The sequence below is a fragment of the Filicampus tigris genome, chromosome 4, assembly GCF_054856515.1.
Source record: "Filicampus tigris isolate MCC_2025a chromosome 4, RoL_Ftig_1.0, whole genome shotgun sequence".
NCBI lineage: Eukaryota > Metazoa > Chordata > Actinopteri > Syngnathiformes > Syngnathidae > Filicampus > Filicampus tigris.
In genome coordinates this window covers 12,691,263-12,716,038 of record NC_141220.1, presented here as the reverse complement: position 1 = coordinate 12,716,038, position 24,776 = coordinate 12,691,263, and the positions used below count along the sequence as shown (strand labels likewise).

The following is a 24,776-nucleotide window of genomic DNA, read 5'->3' as shown; positions in this document are numbered from 1 at the left end:
TGGTGACATTCTCTATTTTTAGTCTTCACTTTTCACTGTTTCCATTTTATGTCTCTCTCCATACCACATTAAAGTACAGTGAAACGGTCTCAAGAGTTGATACAATTCAGATTTCAACCAAAATCTTGGAAACTAAGTTTAAGAAATTAAACAAAACTTTGCCGTCATATTGCGCCATGACAGACCTATGCAGACATCATTAGACCTTTGTTCAGCTAAATAGAAAGTTAATTAAAATTTTTGGGGGCATTTGTATGCTTATTTTGCTAAAAAAAAAAAAAAGTGTGGTTTTAAGAGAAAAAGGAATACATAGCAGAAGTGACATGAAGCATCAAAGTGCCTTGTTTTAATACTTCATTATTAAAAGTAGTCAATTTGATGTGGACAGTCTGACCATGGCAAACAGTAGAGCCATTATCAGAAGTGGGCATTTTACTAAAGTTTGCCGGTCCGTCATTCGTCATCTGTCAGCAGCCTGGGTACCCGTCCGTCATCCGCTTTTTTTCAAGCCGGACCAAAGTGTAATCATCTGTCAGTCAGTCTGTCGTGTTATTTTAACCGCGCTTCCGTCGGTAAACGTCACTGGTCCGCCAGTCCGTCAATCGTCAACCTGGAAAAAAAAAAAAAAAAGGACCAACAGATGAAAAATACATCCGATCCATCGTTATCTAAACCAATTTGATTAAAATGGTAAATGGAATGCTATTGAAGTTGACGGAATCGTTGACGGAAGCCCATTTAAAATCAGAGGCCGACCGGCCTATAGGCGGGTACTATGCCACCCTCCCCCCCTCGAAAAAAGGCGAAATGACAGACAACGGAAAGGTAACCCACGCTGCAGACGGATGACGAATAACGGACGCTCAATTTTTAGTAAGATGCCCAGCTCTGGCTAATACTCTATCATCAGCTGTTCAAATGTAACCTTTCTAAAACAAATACCCCATTCACACATCCTTGATTTTATGCCACATACACCACCAACCAACACTCGCACACACAATATTTGAGGCTGTGCAGGCCTCATTATACTACACGGTAGTTAATGACCGGAAGAGTACTAAGTGCATCCAGATTTCAAACCTGCCATAAGTGTGCTGAGTTGCCTGCAGGTCTCTGTACAAATGTGGTTGTGTGTGGGTGTGCGTGTGTAAGGTACAGACAGGAAATCTGGTTGCTATATACAGATAATGAAGAGTTACTTCCTGGGCATGCATAGGGCAAAGTCGTGAGCCCAAAAGGTCAGTAGTGAGGTCTGGTCACACGCACACACACGAAGAGAATTACCAGCTAATTGCAATTTTTGTTTTTTAAAGGATTACTTTGATTATTAGGGCCACGTACACCGTCCAACACATTTTCATCATTCCCTCGTATAACATTATTATGACAAGACGGCTCAGGTCGATGACTTTAAAGGTCATAATGGTGATTTCTTTTCACTTTACATTTGTGTGCTATTTCATGTATGATGTCAAAGAATACCTTGAATATCAGAGGTGGACATTCCGTCCGACTGACGGACTGGTCTGTCAGTCCGTCAGTGACGGAGGCCCATTTTGCTGACGTTAGGTCGTGGGTTCGAATCCGCCCTCGGCCTTCCTTCGTAGAGTTTGCATGTTCCACCTACTGCGGTTTCCTCCCAGATTCTAAAAACATGCACGTCAGTCGGTACTTGACCCTGTTAGGGACAATTACATGGACAAACGAAAACCTACTTCTGTCCTCGCTTAGTACGTCCTTTTTGAAAGACTTCTCATCCTCCGTCCGGCCACAACACAAAATGGGCGTCCGTCCGGGACGGATTGACGGACCATTCTGTCCCTGGGACGGAATGCCCATTCCTCTTTGTTTGCCTGTGTGTGCCCTGCGATTGGCTGGCAACCATTTCAAGGTGTACCCCACCTACTGCCCCAAGACAGCTAGTATAGGCTCCAGCACTCCCGCGACCCTCGTGAGGATAAGCGGTTTGGATAATGGGTGAATAATAATAATAATAATAATAATACCTGATGAACTACCTGACCGACGGAGTGACGAACTGATTACAGGTTCGATCGGCTTGAAAAGGCTAGCGGATGACGAATAAAAAAACGGCAAAATTTAGTAAAATGCCCACCTCTGAATCTTGCCACACGTAGGTGATCATCGCTGAACACGGACATTCGTGTAATGATTCAATTATTAACTTGGCAAATCAAGTATGCAAGACAATGTAATACTTTTATTTTGGAATGGGATGAACCCTTGTTTTCCATAGGAACATTAAACATGGACTTTCACATTGTAAATAATGGGCCTATTTACATCCATCACATGATAGGATCTAATATAGAAAAGTACCCTTGCCGCTTTGTGCACACGCATGAAACCACTTCTTAACCTACACCCCCATTACCAAACATAAACAGAATGCAGCCATCTCATTTTCTCCCCCATTTTCACATAAGCTGCAAATATGTGTGTGTACAGCAGTGGGCAGCTACACTTGAAATCATACTCTATTGTTCATCACTCACAAATTCCACTTCATAGCAATGACAGTAAATGTATTCTATTTCTACCTTACTCTAATGTACTCAAGCAGGATATCAAGCATACATGATGTCATTATTTTATATACAGAGCACACGTACATTTTTAGATTTGGGGGAAGTCATTTTGTTTTTTCTAAATTCAAACCAACAGACGGTACAATAAATATTACACACTCCCATCTTATATTTCTACATTCAACTTAAGCACCTGCCACAGCCCATCAGAAGCATGAAAGCAGTGAAAAGTGACACGATCACTTCTAACCTTCTCACACTCTATTTGCCACTTTTAAAACTACAGCTGGTGTTCCCCTTCACCACCTTGTCTGTGTGGCTCACACCCACATCACACTCTCACCACTCTGATCCATCTTTTGTTTTATGCCTGAGGTAATGGGAGGATGGCAGCAGCATGGCTCCAGGCTATTGCCCACCACATCTCTGTAAAAGCAGGGAAGCGAGGGCCTCCGACATCCATCATCAATTAAATCCACACTGGCTAATCTGCATTCATGCATCTCGGATACACAACCGTGTGACATGATGTACACACTTCATGTGAAATCTCTTTTTTCATAATCTCTCCTGTGGTTCATGAGGGTCAATGATGAATGGTTCATGTCTGAAAACACTCACCACCCCCAACACACACACACACACACACGCAGTGCATGTGCAGAAGGGAACAGCTGACGGCAGCCAAGCAGTGTGTCTGCTAAGCATCTGCCCCCGCATCACAGACACAACCTGCACTGGATTGGTTCCTGTAATCAGCCTGGGACACACGCCTACACCCCCACTGCTGTCAATCTGAAACCCAAGCAGCAATACGCAAATGCATTCAACCATTTACTTATTGACAGTGCTTGAGGATCTTGGAAACCTGGTTGCTTTCATTAGCTAGCTGTCTTAGCTTTTATCATCTTTCTCAGCAGGAACCACTCAGACTACATCAGACTTTAATGCACCACAGTAATTACACTATAAATGCTGAGTGGGATCAATGACACGAGCACTTTATTATTCACATCATTCTGTGTAAATAACAGTAAACTCACCTGCACAATCTAATTTGCATTTCTGCATTTACAAGATAGTATTGTAAATGTTTTGAGGAACACTTAAATTGAACAATTTGTTTGTGTTTAAAAAGGAAATCAACTCAAACATATTTTTTTCAATAATATTTTCCCAGCAGGTCCACTTGTTGAAACACGGCATTCTGATTAATATTGCGTTTGTGGATTATGAGTTAAGAAGCAAAATCCACCCCTTTTTAGCCATCTCAGGGGGCGGCCATTTTGTCACTTCTGTCGACTGAAGATGATGTCACAACTGCTCAGGGCTCAGGTAACGACCAATCTTCATATTTTTTAGATTTAGAATTTTACATTTGGGAATACAGCATCTTAAATCTTGATAGGCCACTGTGGAAGACAGACAGCTGACTGTACTTTATTTTGATAAGTAACAGGCATGTCCTTGAGTGGAATAAAAACCACACACTGCTTGAAAGAGAAGGCCGGAGGCTATGACTTAGACATTACAGATACGGAATGTCATCACAGTCATCCATTGCAGTATGCTCACACCATCGTCATCTTGCATACATTTCCCAATAACCATTATGTCATGCTGGTTACATGCATGACTCAGATTCTGTGCTGTTGGGAAATACTGGTGATTTCTGAATTATCTATATATATCTATCTATCTAGCCATCCATCCATCCGTTTATCACATAAATCAATATGTTTACCTCCACCAAGCATGAAGATGACAGGTATTGTTTGGTGCCTCGTGTGTTTGTGTTAACAGGATAAAGCAAAAATTATGCACGTTCCATAAAACTTTGAGGGGGTGTGCATATGTACACAGCAAGTACTCACTCCATTTCTGGTGAGAACCCGAATAAAGACACTGGTGCAATCATACAATTTAACTTTTTGTTATTAAAGTCCACTTGCATTGGGGTCAAAAAGGAGCACCGACTGACCAGAATAAGATGGAACTGTTATACCCTATCTGAATGACATTTGAATTGTGTATATGAATCATCAGATGGTCAAAGCCACATGAATTAAACCTGAGAGAAAAAAAAATTACTTTACGGTACTTAAAATCCCAGATCGTAGCTGTTCACATACAAATGCTTAAAGTCAACCCAAACATATTTTTTCAAGAATATGTTCCTAGCAGGCCCACTAGTTGAAACACGGCATTCTGATTAGTTTTGCGTTTGTGGAATATAATTTAAGCAGCAAAATGCACTCGTTTTTAGCCATCTCTGCGGGCAGCCATTTTGTCTTCTGTCGACTGAAAATGACATCACAACGACCAATCACGGCTGACCTGTTTTCTGAATCTGAGCCGTAATTGGTCGTTGTGACCAGTTGTTATGTCATTTTCAGTCGACAGAAGACAAAATGGCTGCCCCCGGAGATGGCTAAAAATGAGTGGATTAACACTTATTCCACAAACCCAATATTTATCAGAATGCCCTGTTTCAACTAGTGGGCTTGCATAGAACATATTCTTGAAAAAAATATGTTTGCGTTGACTTCCTCTTTAACCATGTTAGCTTGTTTATGTTTTTTTGTTGTTGTTGTTTTGCCTCCAGAAGTGATGAGTCATGAGTTATTTAGTCTCATAAAACATTTTGAACACCTCAATAAAAGGTGAACGATAACTCTTCCAGGGGTCACCAAGTCTGATACTCAAGGGCACCTATCCTGCATGTTTTCCATCTCTCCCTGCTGCAACACACCCGTTTCAAATGATCTGTATCGTTATCAGGCTTCTGAAAAGCTTGCCGATGAGCTGATCATTTCAATCAGGTGTGTTGCAGCGGGGAGAGATGGAAAACATGCAGGATAGGTGCCCTTGAGGACCATACTTGGTGACCCTAACTTGAACACTATTAAAAGAGCAGAGCCACACAGATTCCGACAAGTGGTGTCACTTGAGCATGTGACATCCACTCCCACGTTGAAACAATAGGCGTGGTGAAAGGTTCCCAGCCTTTTCCTTCCTGCCAGGGAGAACGAAAGCAGAATGCGTCAGTGTTTTCTCTCTTTTGCTCTTTAAATAGGAAGAGAAGGGGGGACTTGATGAGGCGCTCCAACAATACACACCACACTAAGAAAGGTGCACACTGCAACACACAACCAGGCCACACAATACGTGCCTTTTAACGCTGCACACAAACACAAACATGGTTGGGTAACGGGCCTTCAGGGATAGTGGCCAAAAGGCCAGAGTGGCTGGAAAAAAGAGTGTCGGGGGAATGGTTCCCAGGCCTCTGTAGACAAAACTGCTTTTTTATCCAGCATCCCCCCTCGGACTGCTCTTCATTGCTTTGCTGCGGCAAGCTGGTCCACATGGAGACAAATGCTATGGTTCAGTGAATCAACTATTCTGATAAGTGCTTTTGCCAAGCGTTCACATTAGTAAACCACTCACTGCTGCACTTCAGCAGCACTGCTTAACAAAGACAACTTTCAAACACAAATTAAAGAGATGACAATTCCCGCTTGTACATCCCTGTAACTAATCAATCAATACACTCAAGTTCAAACAATACAATATATGTATGAGCCATAAAGAAAAAAACATACAATACTGTCCGGTAAGAAGCTCGTAAAGCACTTCACAAAACATTTCATCCTTCATTTATAAAAAATAAAGCCTCTAAATCTTACCATAACAGCAGAGCAGACACATCTTTACGTTTTTACCTTTCCGTCTCCAAAACCAGTACTTGCGTCGTCGTTTCATTGTCAATCCAAATGTCTTTTATTTTGAAGAAAACAAAAACTGATCTTCTGCCACCCTGAGACGGCTGGCCTGTTGTCCTGCTTGTTCGGCTCACCTACCGCAAGTGAAACATCTCAGTTGAAACCTCCGGTAATTGGTGGCCAAGCAGTCCACGTTGGTTTTAGGTCCAGTGAAAATAGCATAACAACACATAGTGCTAAAGCTTTGATCATTATGTGAAGATCTCATTCTAAAGTGCACTCTATTCTGGTAGATTTTGGATTTTTCACTCCTCACCCTGTGAACAAAGAGCTACATCCTAAGCGTGATGCTCTGCTGATACAAACTAAACACAGGTACGTAATCCACTAACACCTTGACATAGTTTTGTCCTTCTGCAAAGGGGATGTCCTCGATTTCAGAAAATTCCGGGAAAAGCTGTTTCACAATTTGCTTCTCATCTTCCTCCTCCCGGGTTCCATCCTCAAAAAGTTGAACAGCTGAGCTTGGAAGTAAGGTAAAACTGAATACTGCAGTTTTCTGGAAGGAACTTCACAATGGCAGGAGGAGGGGAAACAACACGGTGTAGTCAGGAAACGCATGTGGAAAGGCTGAGACAGACCCTGTGCTGCACATTGATAGTCTTTTGTGTCTCGCTATAGTTGCTTGCTTCAATTCGACATCCTGGAAAGTGTACACAGTTACTTTAAGATGACACAGACTGCAATACACAAGTGTTATATACAATCAGATGTAATTAAATGTTCATTTCTGTCAACACATCCTTGTTTTTCTAGTAAGCATGTGGCCTGCCGTCCTAGAAGAGAAACACTGACTATGTGTGTACCGCTACACAGGGCGCCTTATACAACATGATTTAAGTTCATTTCAATTTTGTAGTAACATTTTCTCCGTGCTGTTATACTTTTTCTTACACTTCATAAGAAATCGGCCAAACAAGGCTTCTCTTGCCAAGACGAAAGAACATGAAACCATTTTAGCCATGAGATGCGCTATATGTTCCCGTTCTTTGTTTCAACTCATTGGCAAATTACAATTTGTCATGTCATATGATCTCTCAGTATAGATGTAGCTAATGCAGCTATCACCGATCCATTAACACCCCTCACACGTCATATCGCACAAGACCAATTCAGCAACCATCAAACAATTAACTCGTGTTTTGCTTTTTCTTTGTTTTTTCCAACATCCATACCAAAAATAAATAAATAACAAGGGTTGTTTAATGAAGGAGAACATCATGCGAGAAGAATGCTGTACACCAGATGTCATGTAAAGTAAGTGGACTCACATTCAAAACAGCAGCATCACCGCATCATCACATTACTGTATGTGTTAAAAAAAATAAGTTCTTATCTTGTTTTTATTATTGCCAATACATAATGTAATAACTGGAGGTGCATCTGTGATCTGGGGCTTTCTACAAATAAAAAAAGTTGGTGACTCACAGGCAGCAGTGACCCCTTGAGGTAGATGGTGACTATGTTCACGAGACAAGTTGGGTTCCCGGAACAACGACTGAGATGCTACAAGCAAATGTCAGAAAAACGGGTTTTTTTTCCGTCACTCTAACTCGAATAAACCTGTCCTACCCACACACGCACACAAGCGCCTGCAAGTGCACAAGTGCACACTCACTCACTTACACAAACAAAAATGTTTGAATCTGTTGGAAAAGACTTAAAATATAAAATATCACTATTTTACAATCTAAATGTAATCCTGATATTACAGAATGAATGGTTTTATACCATGAAAAAGAAGGGGGCGGGGGGTCGTAATGGATGAAAGGCGCTTTAACAGGGAGCCGTTAGGTGTGTGTACATTTCAGGGCATGTAAAAAAACTAAGAAAAGACAAATAGGATGGTAAAAGTAATTGGATTGGGGGACAATACTAGAAAGAAAACTTCCTGCAACATGTCATGCCACAAGCTGTAACACAGCCAGAATGATCTCCAAATACAAGTTTAAAAAAAACAAAAAAACATAAATGTACATACATGCTCCAGACGGCCATAAAGGGAATAATCATGCTTGATGTGCAACAAACAGAAAAAAAGGGAAATTGAAACATTCGTCTGTATTTACCGCCATCTACTGGACAATTTACAAATTACAGACACAATTAGTGACAATGCTTTAACTGTACGACTACATTGCAACATTGCTAACTTTATGAAGTGATTTAGTTTCATTCCCTGACCTTCAAATCACACTAACACAGGCTCACTCGTGTTCACAGAGTAAAATAATAGTAATGTGATTGATTGACATGCCATATTGGCACATGCACATCTCATAAATGGAATTCATGATCGAGTAGTCATGAAGTGATTCAAGTGAACAGTGTCGCCAGAAGTGAGTTAAAGCTAAGAGAGGACAGTACGAGGGTTCAGCAGAGAATGAATGAGCGTCACTCAGACAACAACGACTGCCAACAACAGTCTTGATTCATATACTGTAGTGACAGTCCCATTGCTTCTATGCAGGCAGACGCCAAACAAGAAGCTCCATTATTATATACGATTAGGTTTTCCTTCAAAGTACCACGAGCTGTGCTGCACTGTTTATGCTTTCAACAACAAACTGCACTCACAATAGAGGACCAACGTAAATTAGCTTCTTCATCTTCATTCATCAAGCCTCAAAGCAAACAAATTAGGGAATGGAAAACATTTGTTTGGGCTTAACCTGATATCATGTGGAATTTGATATAAAATATACACATCATGTTGACATTTGTTTTCTTAACCTAAAAAGGTGGTAAAGAAATGATAACACAGTGGGTAATTTTTCCTGGACTGTGGCATCTTCTATAAAGCCAACAGAGCTTCGGAATCATTTCAATTTTTAATACAAATATAACCCCAGAGGAACCTTTACCCCCAAAACATTAGCACCACAAATATTTAATAACCTATAATAGGAGGAAGAAATACTACTGTATACCAAAAGTTCTCCAATTTTAAAAGTGTCACCTAAAGAAATACTCATGGATACAAGCACACCATTAAAATACAGTCATGCAGGTGTAAGGTGACGACTACTCACTCCTTTCGGACACCTTCACAATCTAATAAAACCCAATGCAAGTTCAGCGGCAACGTTTTGTCTTTATAAAGAAAAGAATGCCCAGTTTTAACTTATAGCTATTATTCAGTCCTCGTAGTGACAGGCGTGTTTTGGTAGTCGAAGTAGGCTTGGCTGAACACTGTCTGACCAATCAATTATAGGATGGAAAAAAAATATCCTGTCATAAGAGGGCCAGCGAGGTGGCCCTGTGAAGGTGAATGTGAAATCTGCTAAAATCAGATTGGTTAAAGAGACTGTCCGATTGCTATCTGTATGCCCCTTTTCGGAAACTGAGTTATAACAATGCAAAAACATGCTGTAGATATCTGTAAGTGAAGAAATGAAGTAATGTTATAGGTATGTGAAATCCAGTTTTGAGTGGGAAAAACTAAAGGGAAGATAGCTCTATCTGTTGTTTCAACTCATCACAATTACGTTACAAATATCTTGAAAAAAAATATTCAAAACCTCACAATTACGTTACAAATATCTTGAAAGAAAATATTCAAAACCTAATTGGGGCAGCAGGGCTCAGTGGTAGAGTGGTCGTCTTCCAACCTCGAGGTTGGGAGTTTGATCCCTGGCTATTGTGACCTTGTCGAAGGGTCCTTGAGCAAGATACTGAACCCCCAGTTGCTCCTGATGCTGCGTCATCGTTAGGTAAAATGAGGTAAGTGTGAAGCGCTTTGAGTACCAACGATAGAAATGCTCTGTACAAGTGACAGCCCATTTACATTTTACCATAATTATGACTAGTCAGAAAGATGATTGAAATCAACAATGTGAATTCTGTATAGTCCAACGTTGAATCCGTTAGCCATAGTGAAGCCAAGAGAAAAGGTAAATAGATTAAATAAAGTACTGTAATTTCATGGAACAAATATTACAATTTAGGTTAAAATATATGTCAGTGGTTCTGATCCTGTTTAGGCTAGCAGAGAAGGCCTTGCATTGCCCTGATCAGCCACAATTGGTGTACTGTATCTCAAGTAACTACACTATAACAGAGAGCGAAGTTCACATTACAAGTGCAGGCACTGTTCTCACTTGCATGTTTGCACATGCAGAGTTGCCAGCTCAAACTTAATGCCACTTCCTGCTAATACGCGTGCAGAAAGATTGACATATGGAACTGGTTCAAAACATTTAGCACTGTAAGAACTAGGACGCCGAACGTTAACTAATAATAAGTAACACGTTGAAGTACCACAGTTCATATGTTAGTATGTTACATAGTCACAAGACAGCTAAGGAAAACAAAAACAGAGCCCTCCAGCTTGCAGATGCTTGCACAACAGGCTGGAACCTGCCTGCAAACCTTTAGACCTGCCCAGCCACCCAGACGGCAGTGGTGTGTAAATAAAAATGTAGGTACGTAAACGGTTTTATTTTCACAACACTGACACAAACACGTCGTCATAGTCATAAACACAAGTCATCGTGTAGCAGGAAATCACCTTACAATTGCCAAGAAACGCTTAAAGAAAAAAAAAAACTCAGCTCACCTGCGTCTTCTACATCCAGACTTTGTTGCTTCCTGCGGAAAGCGACTCTGCTGAAGCCCTCCATGCTTTAGTGCGACAAACGCCCCTCCAGCATCGAGACACCAAAATTAGACTCATTCACAAGTAGCCACTGACACGTAAAAAAAAATCTTTAAACTCCTCTTTAAAATGTTTCTCTTTTAATAAAAAAGGGTGACGCGGTAGAAGCTCTGATTAAAAGGAAACAAAACATGTGGCGTTTGTACGAACGGAGTATAGTTGTGTGAATGTGTCAGGTGTGTCATTTTCTTCTCCCTTAATGACGTCATAGCCAGCGAGCGTGGTTACACTCCACCCACCGACTCCCACAATTGAGCACTTTTGTTGCTAGATTTGGCAATGCAAATTTTATGACGACTCGAGCAACTTTAACAACAAAAGGCATCTCCAACAAATGTAGCTACTGTTCAAATTTGTTTGAAAACTTGTAGCAACTTTTGAAAAGTGATTGGAAACGCTAAAATGCATGCATTTCCACCCACACCACACGCCACACCCGTGACCCATGTGAGGATTAGCGGGTTGGATAATGGATGGATATATACTGTACAAATTATTATATATATTCAATACTGTATACTCTCACACATAAATTAATTCACCACATATATTTAGTGGGACGAGAGATTGATACTGACCTCTTGTGTTATATGCTGAAAAGTATATGTGCATGTACCATGTCGAAATATATATATATATATATATATATATATATATATATATATATATATATATATATATATATATATATATATATATATATATATTTGTTTTTTTTTAAACTTAATTAAATTATATTTAATTGTCAGTTATAAACTACTTAATGAGCAACACCGCCACTTATAGGACTGTAAAATAATGTACTGTACTACTAGTTATTACTTTGTCATAACTATATGGTCGTGCCATATTGACTTTCATTTTGGATTGCAAAGACTATTTTTCCCCTGTCTTTGCAGAGAAAGTCAAACGTGTATTCTAAATCAGACTTTGCAGTCTTGTAGACCTACGCTGCATCCCACAAAAAGAAATGATGCAGTTTAAGATTTTGTTTAACTTAATTAGCCACATGAGAGGGGTAACATTTTAGTAACAGTTGTCACTCTAATGCAGTACATTCCTACACCGATGCTAATTTATTGCAACCAACACAATTAAATATTTAAATGACTAAATGAACGAATAGAAAAATATCAGACAGTTTCAGTAAAGTTGAGCATCATTGTAATTTTAAAGCCATAATACAACTCACTCCTATATTGTATCTTATTACATGTGCAGCCTAATGTGTCTGCTCAGTGAAAATGACAGAATTTTAGTTTCGTCATAAAATTGAAAAGACATCACAAGTCACAAACCAGACAAATGCATTATTTATTTCTGAAACCAATTAAATGCAGTTTTAAAGAGATGAGAAACAAAAACTTCAATTTTAGCTTCAGCATTCCGCTATTTTATTCTAAAAACAGGATTATCGTTTTTAGCCTCTCTCCTTCTATCCTGCTCTATTGTGCAAACAGACCAAGACAGGTTGGTCACCGGTGAATCAGCAGGAGTACAGATATTACAAATGCACAGGTACAACAAGAAACAAACAAACAAACAAACAGCCCATTCAGAAATACATTTTCAAACATTGTACTGGTTTGCGTTCAACCGTATCATTTGTGTCCCAGTAGAATGTCAGCGCTGGCAAGACACATCGATGCTTAACATGGCACGAGGCAACAAAAATGAATACAGGACTAACATGAAAAAGGCTATCCATCCCAGTCAATTGTGTCAGATCAGAACTGTTGTGTTCGGTGTTGTAACTTTGAGAAATAACTTGCGTAATAACCAGTCTTTTCAACCTACTCTAGTGTCTTCACGATGAAGGAAGTAGGAACTATTGTTTTACTGCAGGTGGAAAGTTTGTGGTGGGTGTGACTGTGTACAGTATTGCTGTAATGCATAGTGCTCAGTTGTGCTTGGACAGTACTGCATAATGTGTGAAGGAAGCATGTCAACAGAGATAATCGTTTGCCATCATCACAATGTGTTACAGGAGGGCAAACAATAAGCATAGTTCATATTTAGGTTTGTTTATGATACATTTTGTATCAGTTATCCCAAAGTTCAAATCAATGCCCATATAGTCCCAATAACTCCCGTGTGTAAAACTTGGAATATGTATCCAGAATTCCCCAGGTAAATTTCTCATACAAAAGGGTTATTTTGTTATAGATAAAACAGAAGAGGACCTCTCAGAAAAGACACGTTACTTGCCTTACATAAAATAAAACAATAAAAAATAATGGTGACAGTAAAGAACACTAAAGAAGAGGCACACCTTGTTAAATTACTGTTGACATATTTAAAAGAGAAGAATTCTGGTCCCTACATGGTCACTTGAACCTGTGTGCAACTCAAAAGGCAAAAACTCAGGCCAGCAACCCTAATCTCAAACATACTCATCTAACTCACTCTCTAATGAGAACTGAGCCAAGATATACATATATAGTCATATCCCTGGAGGCTGCTTTAAAAGAAAAGAAAAGAGATGTAGTTATAAAAGTCTCATGCTTTGCCAAAAAAAAAAAAAAAACATTTGTATAAAAACACAAGCATCCAAAGAAAGCTTAGTGAGGTTAGGAAGGTCCTTCAAATTCAACCATGACCACAGCAAGAAGTTCTTTAAAGGGGGGAAATCAACCCAATCACATTTTTGTTCAAGAATATGTTCCCAGCAGGCCCACTTGCGTTTGTGGAACATGATTATGAGTTAAGCAGCAAAATCCACCCCTTTATAGCCATCTAAGGGGGCGGCCATTTTGTCACTTCTGTCGACTGAAAATGACATCACAACTGCTCAGGGCTCAGGTAACGACCAATCATCGGCTGATCTGTTTTTTTGAAGCTGAGCCGTGATTGGCGATTAGAATAACTCTTATTCCACAAACGCAATATTTACCTGAATGCCTTGTTTCAACTAGCGGTCTTGCATGGAATATATTCTTGAAAAAAATATGTTTGGGTTGACTTCCCCTTTAACATTGGTAGTATCTCCCTTTTAAAACTGTGTTCTTTGGGTTTGTTTTAAAATGAAGTCACAGTTGACGAATGACCAGGCAAGAGAAAAACACCATTTCAATAATAATAAATATCTAATAAATAAATAATAATTATTAACAGTTAATAATAATAATACATACAAATCGGGGAAAAGAGTCATGTGATTTGTCTCATGTTTATGCGCGTGCCTGTCTCTTTTGACACACGGAACCAGCGGGCCAGGAAGCACCTCTGGATAATGGAATCCAGTGACATCTTTGTAGGGCTTCAAGGAGCCCTGAGGGGATCAACGCATTGGAGCACCAACTCCCAGTCGACAGGGGGCATGTACCGGTCTAGGTGCCGGGGGGCTGGTGTAGGTAACAAGGGGAGAAAAGAAGGCTCCTGCTGCTGGGCAAAACTGCTTTGTGTTCTTGAAGGTCATCACAAAATTTAGGACTGAAATAATGCAGAAACACAAACAGTGATCACAGGGGTAAATACAAGCAGTTGGAAGGCTGTACAACAAGAAATGGACAGCATTTTGGGGGGCAGATTAAGTGATCCAAATCACGTAAACAACCAGAATCAGCGAAAGGTGGAGAAATGTTTTTAAATATTTGCACCACCTCAATGATCTCACCTAACTACCTACCAACCTACCTGCCTACCTACACCTAACAAAGTAAACACGGCTGAAGCCAATACCTCTTAGACCTGCACAAATTGTACAACCTGGGAGAAACTGATGGCTTGAAAATGTTTCCATTGAGACAGTTACTGTATATTATTTCCTTATTTTTCCTGTCCAATTTTATCTAATTCAGCTGCCAAATTGGCCTTGTCCCACAATGCTCATGCACATTAAAAATAGGGCTGGAATCACTATATTCATGCAGTCCTCACAAAAGCAGGAAAAAAGTCTATTGATATTTTTTCATCTAATGATCCTGAAAGGATAACATCACAATACCAAAAAAGGGTTGGAAACAAAGGTTGACCACCATGCCGCAAGATCGGTCAGCAGCTGCCATGATAGACTGACAGACAGACACACACACACACAGACACACACACACAGACAGAGAGACACACAGACAGATACGGTACTGTACAGGTCAGGGGTCACCAACATGGTGCCCGTATAGCTGCGAGCCTGTTGTAAAAATACTTCACCAGTGATGGGACATTGGAATTTCCATGGAATTTCTAGAAGTGATCATTTTAAAATTAAAAACTGGCAGAGATTTAGAGAAATAGTGTTGCATATTTATATGCATCTGTTTCCTTAGATAATTAAAATAATTGCTGATAATTATTGTGAGGATTCACGATTAATATCTATCGTGTTCATGATTAATATCTTCACATAGATACTGAAAATACAATTATTATTAATAATAGCATGTGATGTAAGATAGACAAGTTTATTGTTTCAGAAGTGTGGATCAAACTGGTAGCCCTTCGCATTAACATTTAATAATTTAACCACCCAGGGACTACCTCTCAGTTTCAATAAAGCTGGTAACCCCTGATATAGAAAGAAAGAGAACTACAGTACAGCATGTTACCTGTAGGCTAAGGAAATTCTCCCTCGCCTTAGCTGTGTGGAGAGTGACGATACTGAGGCAGCAGGCTGCTGACAATCTACAAGAAACTGATAAATTAGACAGATACAGGCAGTGGTGACGCTCACGGTTTGGACACAGAAACAGACAGACAAAACTAATAGGATGAGTCATGGCATTGCCTTGTCAGAGACCACAAGCTTTTAGTAGGAAATAGTACAAAATGTAAGCACTGTACTGCATTCATAATTTGGCATGAGCACTGTGCCTCTCTGTATGCTTTGCAACCGTCTCCATTAATGCCTACTAATAGTATATTTTGCAATGGCACACAAAAAATTACATTTTGCTACAGTATCAGAACATCATATTATTATTTTTTAAATACATTAATGATAATGGGTGGATGGAATTAAAGTAAATTCGATTTTTTTTTAAATTCTTTACAGTGCCTTTTCTTTTGTATTAGATCCAACTGCGTTCCAATGAGAACAGCCATGTAATACCTGTCAAGTTTGCAGGTAAGGTAAAATTAAAATGTGCAACACACTTACACATGCAATACTGTTTTCAATTGTATCGTAAAACAATCAAAGGCTCACAGGGTTCGTGCAATCGTACTTCCAACTTCATTTTTCACTTCATATATTCCTTACCTCCAAACCAAATCATTAAACCTTTCATAAAAATAAAATGATAACAACAACAACATCAACAATACTACTACTACTGCTACTAATAATAATAATGTTAGTAGCATTGTATCCATCCACTGCACACTTAATATGGTCAATGGTCACCCTCGTTTCATAAAGTTAAACATAAAACCCAGTTGCTACAATTGTTCTAAAAATCCATTACAACTGCAATGTGGCAAGAGTGAGAAATAGCAAAGCAGGAAAGACACTGCCATCTTGTGGTTATATGTGCACGGATGATACAGGGCGTGTATTTTATTTGATTGATTTTCTTTCTCATACACCTGAAATTCAAAAGTATTCTACGAATAAACTTGTACATTTAACATTGGATTATTAATGACTCAATATAGTGTTGTATAGTAATCTAAACAATGTATAATTTTACTGCAGTTCACAGGTTTTGCCAGACGGGGGCACTGCATACTACCAAAACATACCTAAACTCATTCTGCGGCCATCTTCACTTAGTTTAAATTTCTATATACCTCGTGTGTTATTAAATGTGTTTGAATGATCACACAGTCGCGCACGTCATCTGACTCCAGTGAAAGTTGACGGTGATGCTCGAGTAGGGGCTGTGGTCGGTTCTTTGTCACTTACTTTTGGTGGGCTGCTTTTTATCTTGGGCACTTTAGCACCGCGACCACGATGGATCTGCTCATGGTCAAACTCCAGATCCTCCAGTCGTTGGGTCAAGGCCAGTTTCTGCTGGATGGCCATACGGAGGAGAGAGTTCAATGTCTTCTTCTCATCTTCTGCTGCCGCAAGTTGCCTGTGCATCTCATCCAGCTGGGTAACATATTCATCACATCTGCAAAGATACAACAAAACACACTCACTGTGATGTTTCTTCAAACCAATGAAGAAATCACGATTGATTTCCACCAAAGGCTGCGAGTGCTCTCACCTGGTAGCAAACATTGCTCTGAGCGAGGAGAAGGTGGCGGCATCTTCTTTGAGAGCTTTCAGCTCGTTCCTCAGCTTCATCATCGTCTCTGTCACCATTGCCTTTTCATTTTCATACTTGCTCTTCAGATTGGCCAGTGCTACCTCTGCCGTCTGCAATGTGGACAGTCACCTTTTTGTAAAGCATCATCAAATGTGTGGGGGAAATTATCCACTTAATTGTTCTGAAATGTATTATTCATTTGCAGAGCAGGGCACTTAAACCTTTTTTGCCGATCCGGCCGCGACCCTCCACCCTTGACCTGGGTACCCTACCGGCCTCGACCCCCCGCCCTTATTCATAAAAATTACCAAATGCTTGGTCGAGCCCTTTTTTTAAAATTTGTCAGCCCCTACCCACCGCCCCAAAAATGGGCATCCGGCCAGGCCGCAGGGTCCGACCGGTCCGCCCCCGGGACGGACTGCCCAGCTCTGTTCATTTGACTACAAATCACTTTGTTCATCCATGTCAGTGCAATACAGTTCTGGTATAGAATCAGGAATTCAGAACATTCAGTGACAGCATCTCACATTAATTTAAAACAAGAACCTCATTATTGACCAGCAGGCCCACGACATGCATACCAGCATGCCACTTGAAACATGGCATTCTGATTGATATTGCATTTGTGGAAAATGAGTTAAGCAGCAAAATCCACCCCTTTTTAGCCATCTCAAGGCCGGCCGTTTTGTCACTTCTGTCGACTGAAAATCACAACTGCTCAGGTCTCAGGCAATGACCAATCACTGCTCAGCTTCAGAAAACAGGTCAGCCGTGATTGGTTGTTACTTGCAGTTGTGATGTCATTTCCAGTCGACAGAAGTGACAAAATGGCTGCCCCCAGAGATGGCTGAAAATGATTGGATTAACTCTTTTTCCACAAATGTAATATTTATCAGAATGCCTTGTTTCAACTAGTGGGCTTGCATAGAACATATTCTTGAAAAAAAAAGTTTTGGTTGACGTCCGCTTTAAAGATGTCAAACAACACAACACTGTGTGAGACGATATGCACAACTCATCAGATCTCATCAAGGCCAATCACCCAATTATCATGCATGACTCATTAAAAAGATAATTGATCCCGATCCTTAGTTTCATTTCTTTTTGTGAGGTTTTCAAGATATAAAGACGATCTGTACCTGTTTGTTGGCCTTCAGAACCAGTCGGAGTGTAGCTATTTGCTCTCTTTTGGTACTGAGAAGGGACTTGAGCTTCAGAATTTCCTCCAGACACAATTCCTTGTCTTTATCAAGCATGGGTGCTAGCTCTCTGGCGGCAGCCCTCTGCCTGGACAGCTGCAGGGAGCGGTCAACAGCCCTCTGCAGGTGCTTGATCTGGTCTCTGATGATGGCGTTCAAGTTGTAGATGTTCATGGGCTCCTTCCGCAGGTCTCCTCCTGCCTCGGAGGGCACCGGTGACGGGCAAGGGGACATGCTGGTGACAGGAGAGCTGCTGCTGTTGCGGGTGGGGCTACAATGGTGAGCTGGAGAGTCCGCCGTGTTGGTGGTCGTGTCATTGTGTTGGGGATCTTTGGACGGGGAGTCCACTGGCCTACGTTGAGCCTCGGAGGAACACAGCGCCGAAACTGCGGCCTGGCGTCGAGCCAGGCGGGGTGAAAGTAAAGCCCGGGGGTCTTCCGAGCCTTTGAGGCTGCCGCTGCGTGTGACTCGGCTCTGGCGGTAATAGTCGAGCATGACGCGGTTGGGTGTCTCGTTATTGCACAGACACACATGGTGGTAGAGCTGCGCCAGCTCCTCGCTGAAGGTCACCAGCTCGTCTTGTGCCGTGTTCAGCAGGGCCTGGCTCTCTGCGGCAGTGCTCACGGACGTACGTAGCTCCGCCTCCAGGCTCGCCACCCTCTCACGGCTTTCACGTAAACTGCTCTCCAAATGGGTTACCTGAATAGAACATTAACTCAGATGAATTGCCGTAGTAAAATGTGTTGTAATAAATAAAACAATATATAATTGTAAACAGCAAAGTACCATTTGAACTGAACTTTGACCTTATTAACAATTATTGATATTGACATTATTTTCGATTCAAAATTGTGTTTGATTCCAGACGCTCCACTAAACAGTGTAGTGATTAAGTATCTATCTATCTATCTATCTATCTATCTATCTATCTATCTATCTATCTATCTATCTAGCGTTGATAGAAAGTATATCTAAAGGACATCATCATTCGCATTTGCCAAATGGCATTATTAAAGTACTTGTCTTATATGTGCCTGTCTGAATTTGTCCAAATGTGTTCCAACCAACTCTACCTGTCCTTTCTATGCTGTAGGCAGCAACATAACTCTGCCCGAGGTTGCCAAGAAAACAGGGAGCGTCAACATGGTGAGCAAGCAGGAGTGGGGCTATATCAAATTTTTCATATTCTACCTGCCAACACTTGAGACCGCTGCGACTGCTTGAGAGCTAAAATTGTTTGCAGCGACAATTATTTAAAAAAATAAAATACTGAATCATTTGAACTAAAGTCTCTGTGGCTTGGTAGGAAATTTGTGTTTAAAAACACACATTGGGGAGAGGGAGGGAGGGAGAGAGAGAAGAGAGAAAATACTATAGTCTATTGAAGTCGTTTTCCCATTATATGTTCATGTTTTTTGTTTTTAATAGTGACAACAAACCTGTTCCCCCAGCGCTCGTACTCTGTCGTCACTGTGACCATCTGCTTGCCCCTCCGCAGCCTGGCTGTACTTCTCCTTCAAGGCCTTCAGCTCTGTTTTCAGGTTGATCACCTCTGTCACCGCCACCTTGTATTTACACTCCAGGACCTCAAACCCATGTATGTCCACATCGCAGTGACCATTAGCTTGCGGTGACAGGGTGCAGTCAGCTGGTTTCTCACTCTCTTGAGGCTCATCCAGCTCTTTGCCACCGGTAAGATGCTTCATGACGTTGACGCGCTCGGTAAGGCGATGGACGCGCTCACTTTGCTCACTTAGGGCGCCTTGTGTGTGCTGCAACTGGGTCTGCGATTCCTGCAGGTTCATGAGCAGTGCCGCTTTCTCACGCTCTACCTGTAGGACGGAAATAACATTCTCAAAAGTCATAATGCTGCATAATTATATTGAGATGGTTACATCAATTGGAGCATTATGTATTTCTTTAATGTGGTTATAAAATGAAGATTACAATGGCATAGTGGGACTCTGCTGTTAGTAGAAATTGTGAAAACACAAATAAAGACTAAACATTTGGTATATCTGTTTTTCTATTTGCGCAAAATACTGTGTGCCGGTAATAATTAGTAGTTTTAAGGCCATGAAATGTTTAAACATCAAAGTTGAACCCAATGACTAGTCCAAAATATTTTGTTGCGATAAGAGCTGAGATAGGGGTGAACTGAGAGGGCAGTCAAATTTCTGATTGATTACTAATTTCAGTAAAAGGTGTGTGACAGCATTTGTTCATAAATGCGTCTGGCTCCATTGGCAGTGTAGTAGTTCACATAAATGACATTTATGCAGCTGGCAGAAGCTCAGTATATCTTAAATTTCTTGGTGGGGGAGACTGTGGCCCAACCCCCGATTGATTAATTTGTTGATTCAGAGGTGTTTCTCAATGCTTTCCTCTGTATTGTGGACATATTGCGGATTAAAATCACATGCTTGACATGCTTTAAGTCCCTATGATGCTGGCACATCTTTGTTTCTAGTCCAAAAGCAGAAGACGCTAGTCTCTGTCTCTGCATCCCTTTGCTGTGCCGATCACGTCCTAAACATCCTGACAGCACTCCCGATGGCCCACGCACATGCATCACAACACTTCTCTCTGCTGCTGCTGCCTAATCTTAAAACACGCAATGACTTGAGCAACAACCTCACAAATGCCAAATGTCAACTTTTCTCGTTGTAAAAGGGTTGATCTTGAATGACGTCACCTGGACGTCACAGAGCAGAATTTCATCAGTGAAGATATTTTGACCATGCCCAAAGTAACCAAAACTGACTAAGGGAATTTACACATCATTGTTATGATTTAAGTTGGTATCTTTTCCACTGGGAAGCTATGTCAACTTGTATTAAAGGAAAAAAACATTCTGGTTGCCTGTTTCTGTCAAAAACCTTTATCACTGATATCAATTGAATTATTAGTGTCATTATGTGCTTTAAGCAAGATGCTGATATATGAACGAACTAGACATCAACTGACGTCTATTTAATCAAATTAATTATGTTGTAAACATCCTCTCACTCCCTATCCATCACGTTTGCATTTGTTTAACACACAAACACCGATTTCTCTGAATCACCTTTACTGTATATGATGGATTTCTTCTGTCATTGTTGTCATAGTGCTAAGAAAATATTCAGTGGGTGCCAAGAAAGACAAAGCCATCATATCGCAATTTCGACTTCCTTCACTGACCTGTATGAGCTGCTGTTTGAGCTTCTGCATCTCCGACAGGTTGAGCTCACTAAAAAGGTCCGGTACCGGGTGCAGACCCTCGCTCTTTCGGCCAGCAAGGTAGTCGCCATTCATTTTGGCCAACATGGCGCCTGCATGAAGGTGACCGTTGTGCCGACAACTGTCGTCATTGTTGCCGTTGACAGCGGCAGTAAGGCTGCCGTTGCTGCTGTTGGCGCCGACGCTTCCACTGACCTCCTCTGGGAACTTGAGGCCTTCGACACCGGTGACAGTGAGGGCGATGTGGGCGCCCGCGCCGTAGACGCTGTCGCTGAGGCTGAGGTGATGGGCCAGCTCTTTTCGCAGATTGTTCTTCTGCTCACGCTCACTCTTGAGGGCATCCAGGGCCTCCTCCAGTTGTCCCGCAGAGATTTCTTTCAGGCGTAAAGCGTCTTCAAGTTGGCTGTTGAGCAGAACGGTTTCCTCTTCAAGCACCTTAATCTCATGCTTGAGACCCTCATACTCCACCTGAGAACAAGAAGTAAGGAAGAGGAGATCAAAAAAGAAAAGAAAAATCCCTGAAAATATTCATAAACAGTATTCATAAGTAACAACAGTTGCTCCTGAAATTGCTAAAAAAAAAAAAAACTTGTGATAACAAAAATAACAAACATGAAAACAGACTTCCTGTGTGCACATCAATAATTATGAATATGAACTTGCTATATTGTTTTTTTAATTGATGCCATGTTCTTACAAATGTTATATATATATGTTATATGTTATATATATGTATATATATATATATATATATATATATATATATATATATATATATATATATATATATATATATATATATATATATATATATATATATATACATATATATATATATATATATATATATATATATATATATATATATATATATATACCGCTTATCCTCACAAGGGTTGCGAACGTGTGCTGGAGCCTATCCCAGCTGTCTTTGGGCATTAGACGGAACACACCCTGAACTGGTTGAGAGTCCAATCAACTTACCATGCATGTTTTTGGAATGTGGGAGGAAACCGGTGTACCCGGAGAAAACCCACGCAGGCACGGGTAGAACATGCAAACTCCACACGCAAACCCCACACAGGGAGGCCGGATTGTCTTTTCACATGTCAGTTGGTGTAAGGAAAAATAAAGTTGGCAAAAATACAAAGGCTCCAACTAAAGTCTGTTCTCATAATTCCAAAACATCTTTCCTCCACGTTGAGTGAGTTGTTCCCTCTTGCTCCTCTCCAGTTCTACGTACAGCCACACCTATTGGGGTTAGGAGGCATGTTGGGAAATGTAGTGTCTGTATTGTCGGCCATATTGGGATGTGGCACCGGCCTCTGAAATGGAATGTAGCATCCTTCCACATATTTCAATTTTTTTCCCCCATGTTGCTTTTGGGGTTCCATAGCATGTCTTTTGGTTGGTCATTAGGAAATTTGCTTTGTCCAAGAAGTGCATTGTAAAAATAATGTGGCATTATGTATAATTATTATTTTTAAAGAAGGCGAACAACCACAGTAATGGAAAATAAGTCATAACAAGGAGTTCATCTGTATCTTGGACATGTTAACTACAGGATACTGGACAACAAAAATGTCATGGTTTGTTGGGTACAGACAAATTAGGTTACCAAACAAGTTACCCCAAGTTGCCTTTTGAAGCCATGACAAATTAATGTATAACAGCAGGTATACCTATAAATATTCATGTCCGAAGCCAAACGTTCCACATCAAGATGTACCAAATCTTTCATTTGAGTATTACACAGCTTCAGCACTGACCTGACTTTGCTTGAGCGTAGAGACCAATTTCTGCAAGGTGATGTTCTCCTCCTCGAGCTCCGTGTAATCCTGAAGCAGCCGGGTCTCTCTGAACTTGTACTCCTTGATCTCTTCCCTCATCCTACTCCTTTGGAGCTCCAGCATTTCATTAATCTGACGCACAGGCACAGGAAAAGACAAATTGACATTTTAAATCCCCCAAATGTACAAAGTGAACTGTCAGTAGTGTATTGAAAAAGGGAAAAATGTTTTACTACGAAAAAACTGTAATCAAGCTCTCTGTATGCATTGTTTCATTTGAATAAGCAATCCTCAGGATTATATTACCATTGAATAGGAATCAAGACCAAAAAAAAATGACTGCATTCAATGACAATAAAAAAAAATCCATAAGAAAACTGAATAAATTAGCAAATGAAAACATACATGATATTTATTGACATGTGTTTGTATGTGTTTGACTGCAAATGCTCCCGCAGCTCTTACGGCAGAATTGCTGAGCCAGCCAGACATCAGGCATGACGCGGTCAGTACAGAGGGCTCCTTTAGGCTATTATTGTAGCTAATGTATACAGTGTTTGTGTGTGCATAGTTGGTCAGACCTAATTATAATTTGTAAAATTACATTCACGGTCATCTCGTTACCAATTGATCATTTTTGTGCATTTACAATGTAAAGTAATAGTTCAGTGTTACTGCGGGTGTGTTGGAGAATGATATTTTGTGTTTGTGTGTGTGTAGGATGAGGGTGGACATTCCTTTTGCTTTTAAGGAATGATGACTAGACCGTACATGCAGATCATTAAGAAACGATTTGAGCTTCATAAATGCTGACAGCAGCTCTATAACTCTTGAAGCTAATTGAGGCTAAACGTCCACACCGGTATACTGCAATAGTTAGAGCTAACTGTACAGCTAGGTTTCAGTGCTACTTGATATGGGTAAAGCACTGACTAAAGACAGCAGCATATCTTTAACAACTTATCAACTTGCAAAAGGTAAAGTATTCGATACATTCTAGATACAAATACCACAGACAATCATTGTATTTTGCTGCGATGCTTTAAAGTGTGCAGTAATTGTAGTAATAGTTGTGCATTGCATGTGCCGAGCTCAGGGTATTTATTCCAAGTTTAGCCCCGGATTTGCACCCTACAATGGGTTCGTGGTCCCGGTGTCTGACCCCAACTCGAACTCCTACGCCGCCCGCCACAATGTCTGCAGACATGTATGCACGTAGGCACAAGTTAATGTGTTATGATAACACATTTTAACATTTTCGCCGTTCTGTCAAAAAGTCATGAGCAAACGCACTGGATACAAACCTTGGAAGAATATAAGGAATCCTTCTTTCTTAACCCAATCAAATAAAATGGAAAATAAATCACAACAGAGATTCTCTTG

At 40.6% G+C, this 24,776-nt stretch overlaps 2 protein-coding genes across 4 annotated transcripts in view; both read right to left on the bottom strand.

Annotated features, from left to right (window-relative positions):
- Positions 1 to 11,203, bottom strand: part of fgd4a (FYVE, RhoGEF and PH domain containing 4a) — a 54,190-nt gene extending 42,987 nt beyond the window's left edge. Inside the window, exon 1 of the mRNA XM_086027668.1 lies at positions 10,893 to 11,203. Coding sequence (XP_085883794.1) covers positions 10,893 to 10,956 — 64 coding nt within the window. The 5' untranslated portion in view covers positions 10,957 to 11,203. The remainder of the gene's footprint in view (positions 1 to 10,892) is intronic.
- Positions 11,204 to 12,286: 1,083 nt separating this feature from the next.
- Positions 12,287 to 24,776, bottom strand: part of bicd1a (bicaudal D homolog 1a) — a 30,195-nt gene continuing 17,705 nt past the window's right edge. The window contains exons 3-10 of one of the 3 annotated variants that reach the window (XM_086029050.1): positions 23,373 to 23,525; positions 21,565 to 22,071; positions 19,821 to 20,213; positions 18,322 to 19,080; positions 17,141 to 17,292; positions 16,834 to 17,044; positions 15,536 to 15,621; positions 12,287 to 14,423 (exon numbers count right to left, since the gene is read on the bottom strand). In XM_086029050.1, coding sequence (XP_085885176.1) covers positions 14,321 to 14,423; positions 15,536 to 15,621; positions 16,834 to 17,044; positions 17,141 to 17,292; positions 18,322 to 19,080; positions 19,821 to 20,213; positions 21,565 to 22,071; positions 23,373 to 23,525 — 2,364 coding nt within the window. In that variant the 3' untranslated portion in view covers positions 12,287 to 14,320. The remainder of the gene's footprint in view (positions 14,424 to 15,535; positions 15,622 to 16,833; positions 17,045 to 17,140; positions 17,293 to 18,321; positions 19,081 to 19,820; positions 20,214 to 21,564; positions 22,072 to 23,372; positions 23,526 to 24,776) is intronic. The other 2 variants (XM_086029051.1, XM_086029052.1) reach the window with 2 other exon arrangements.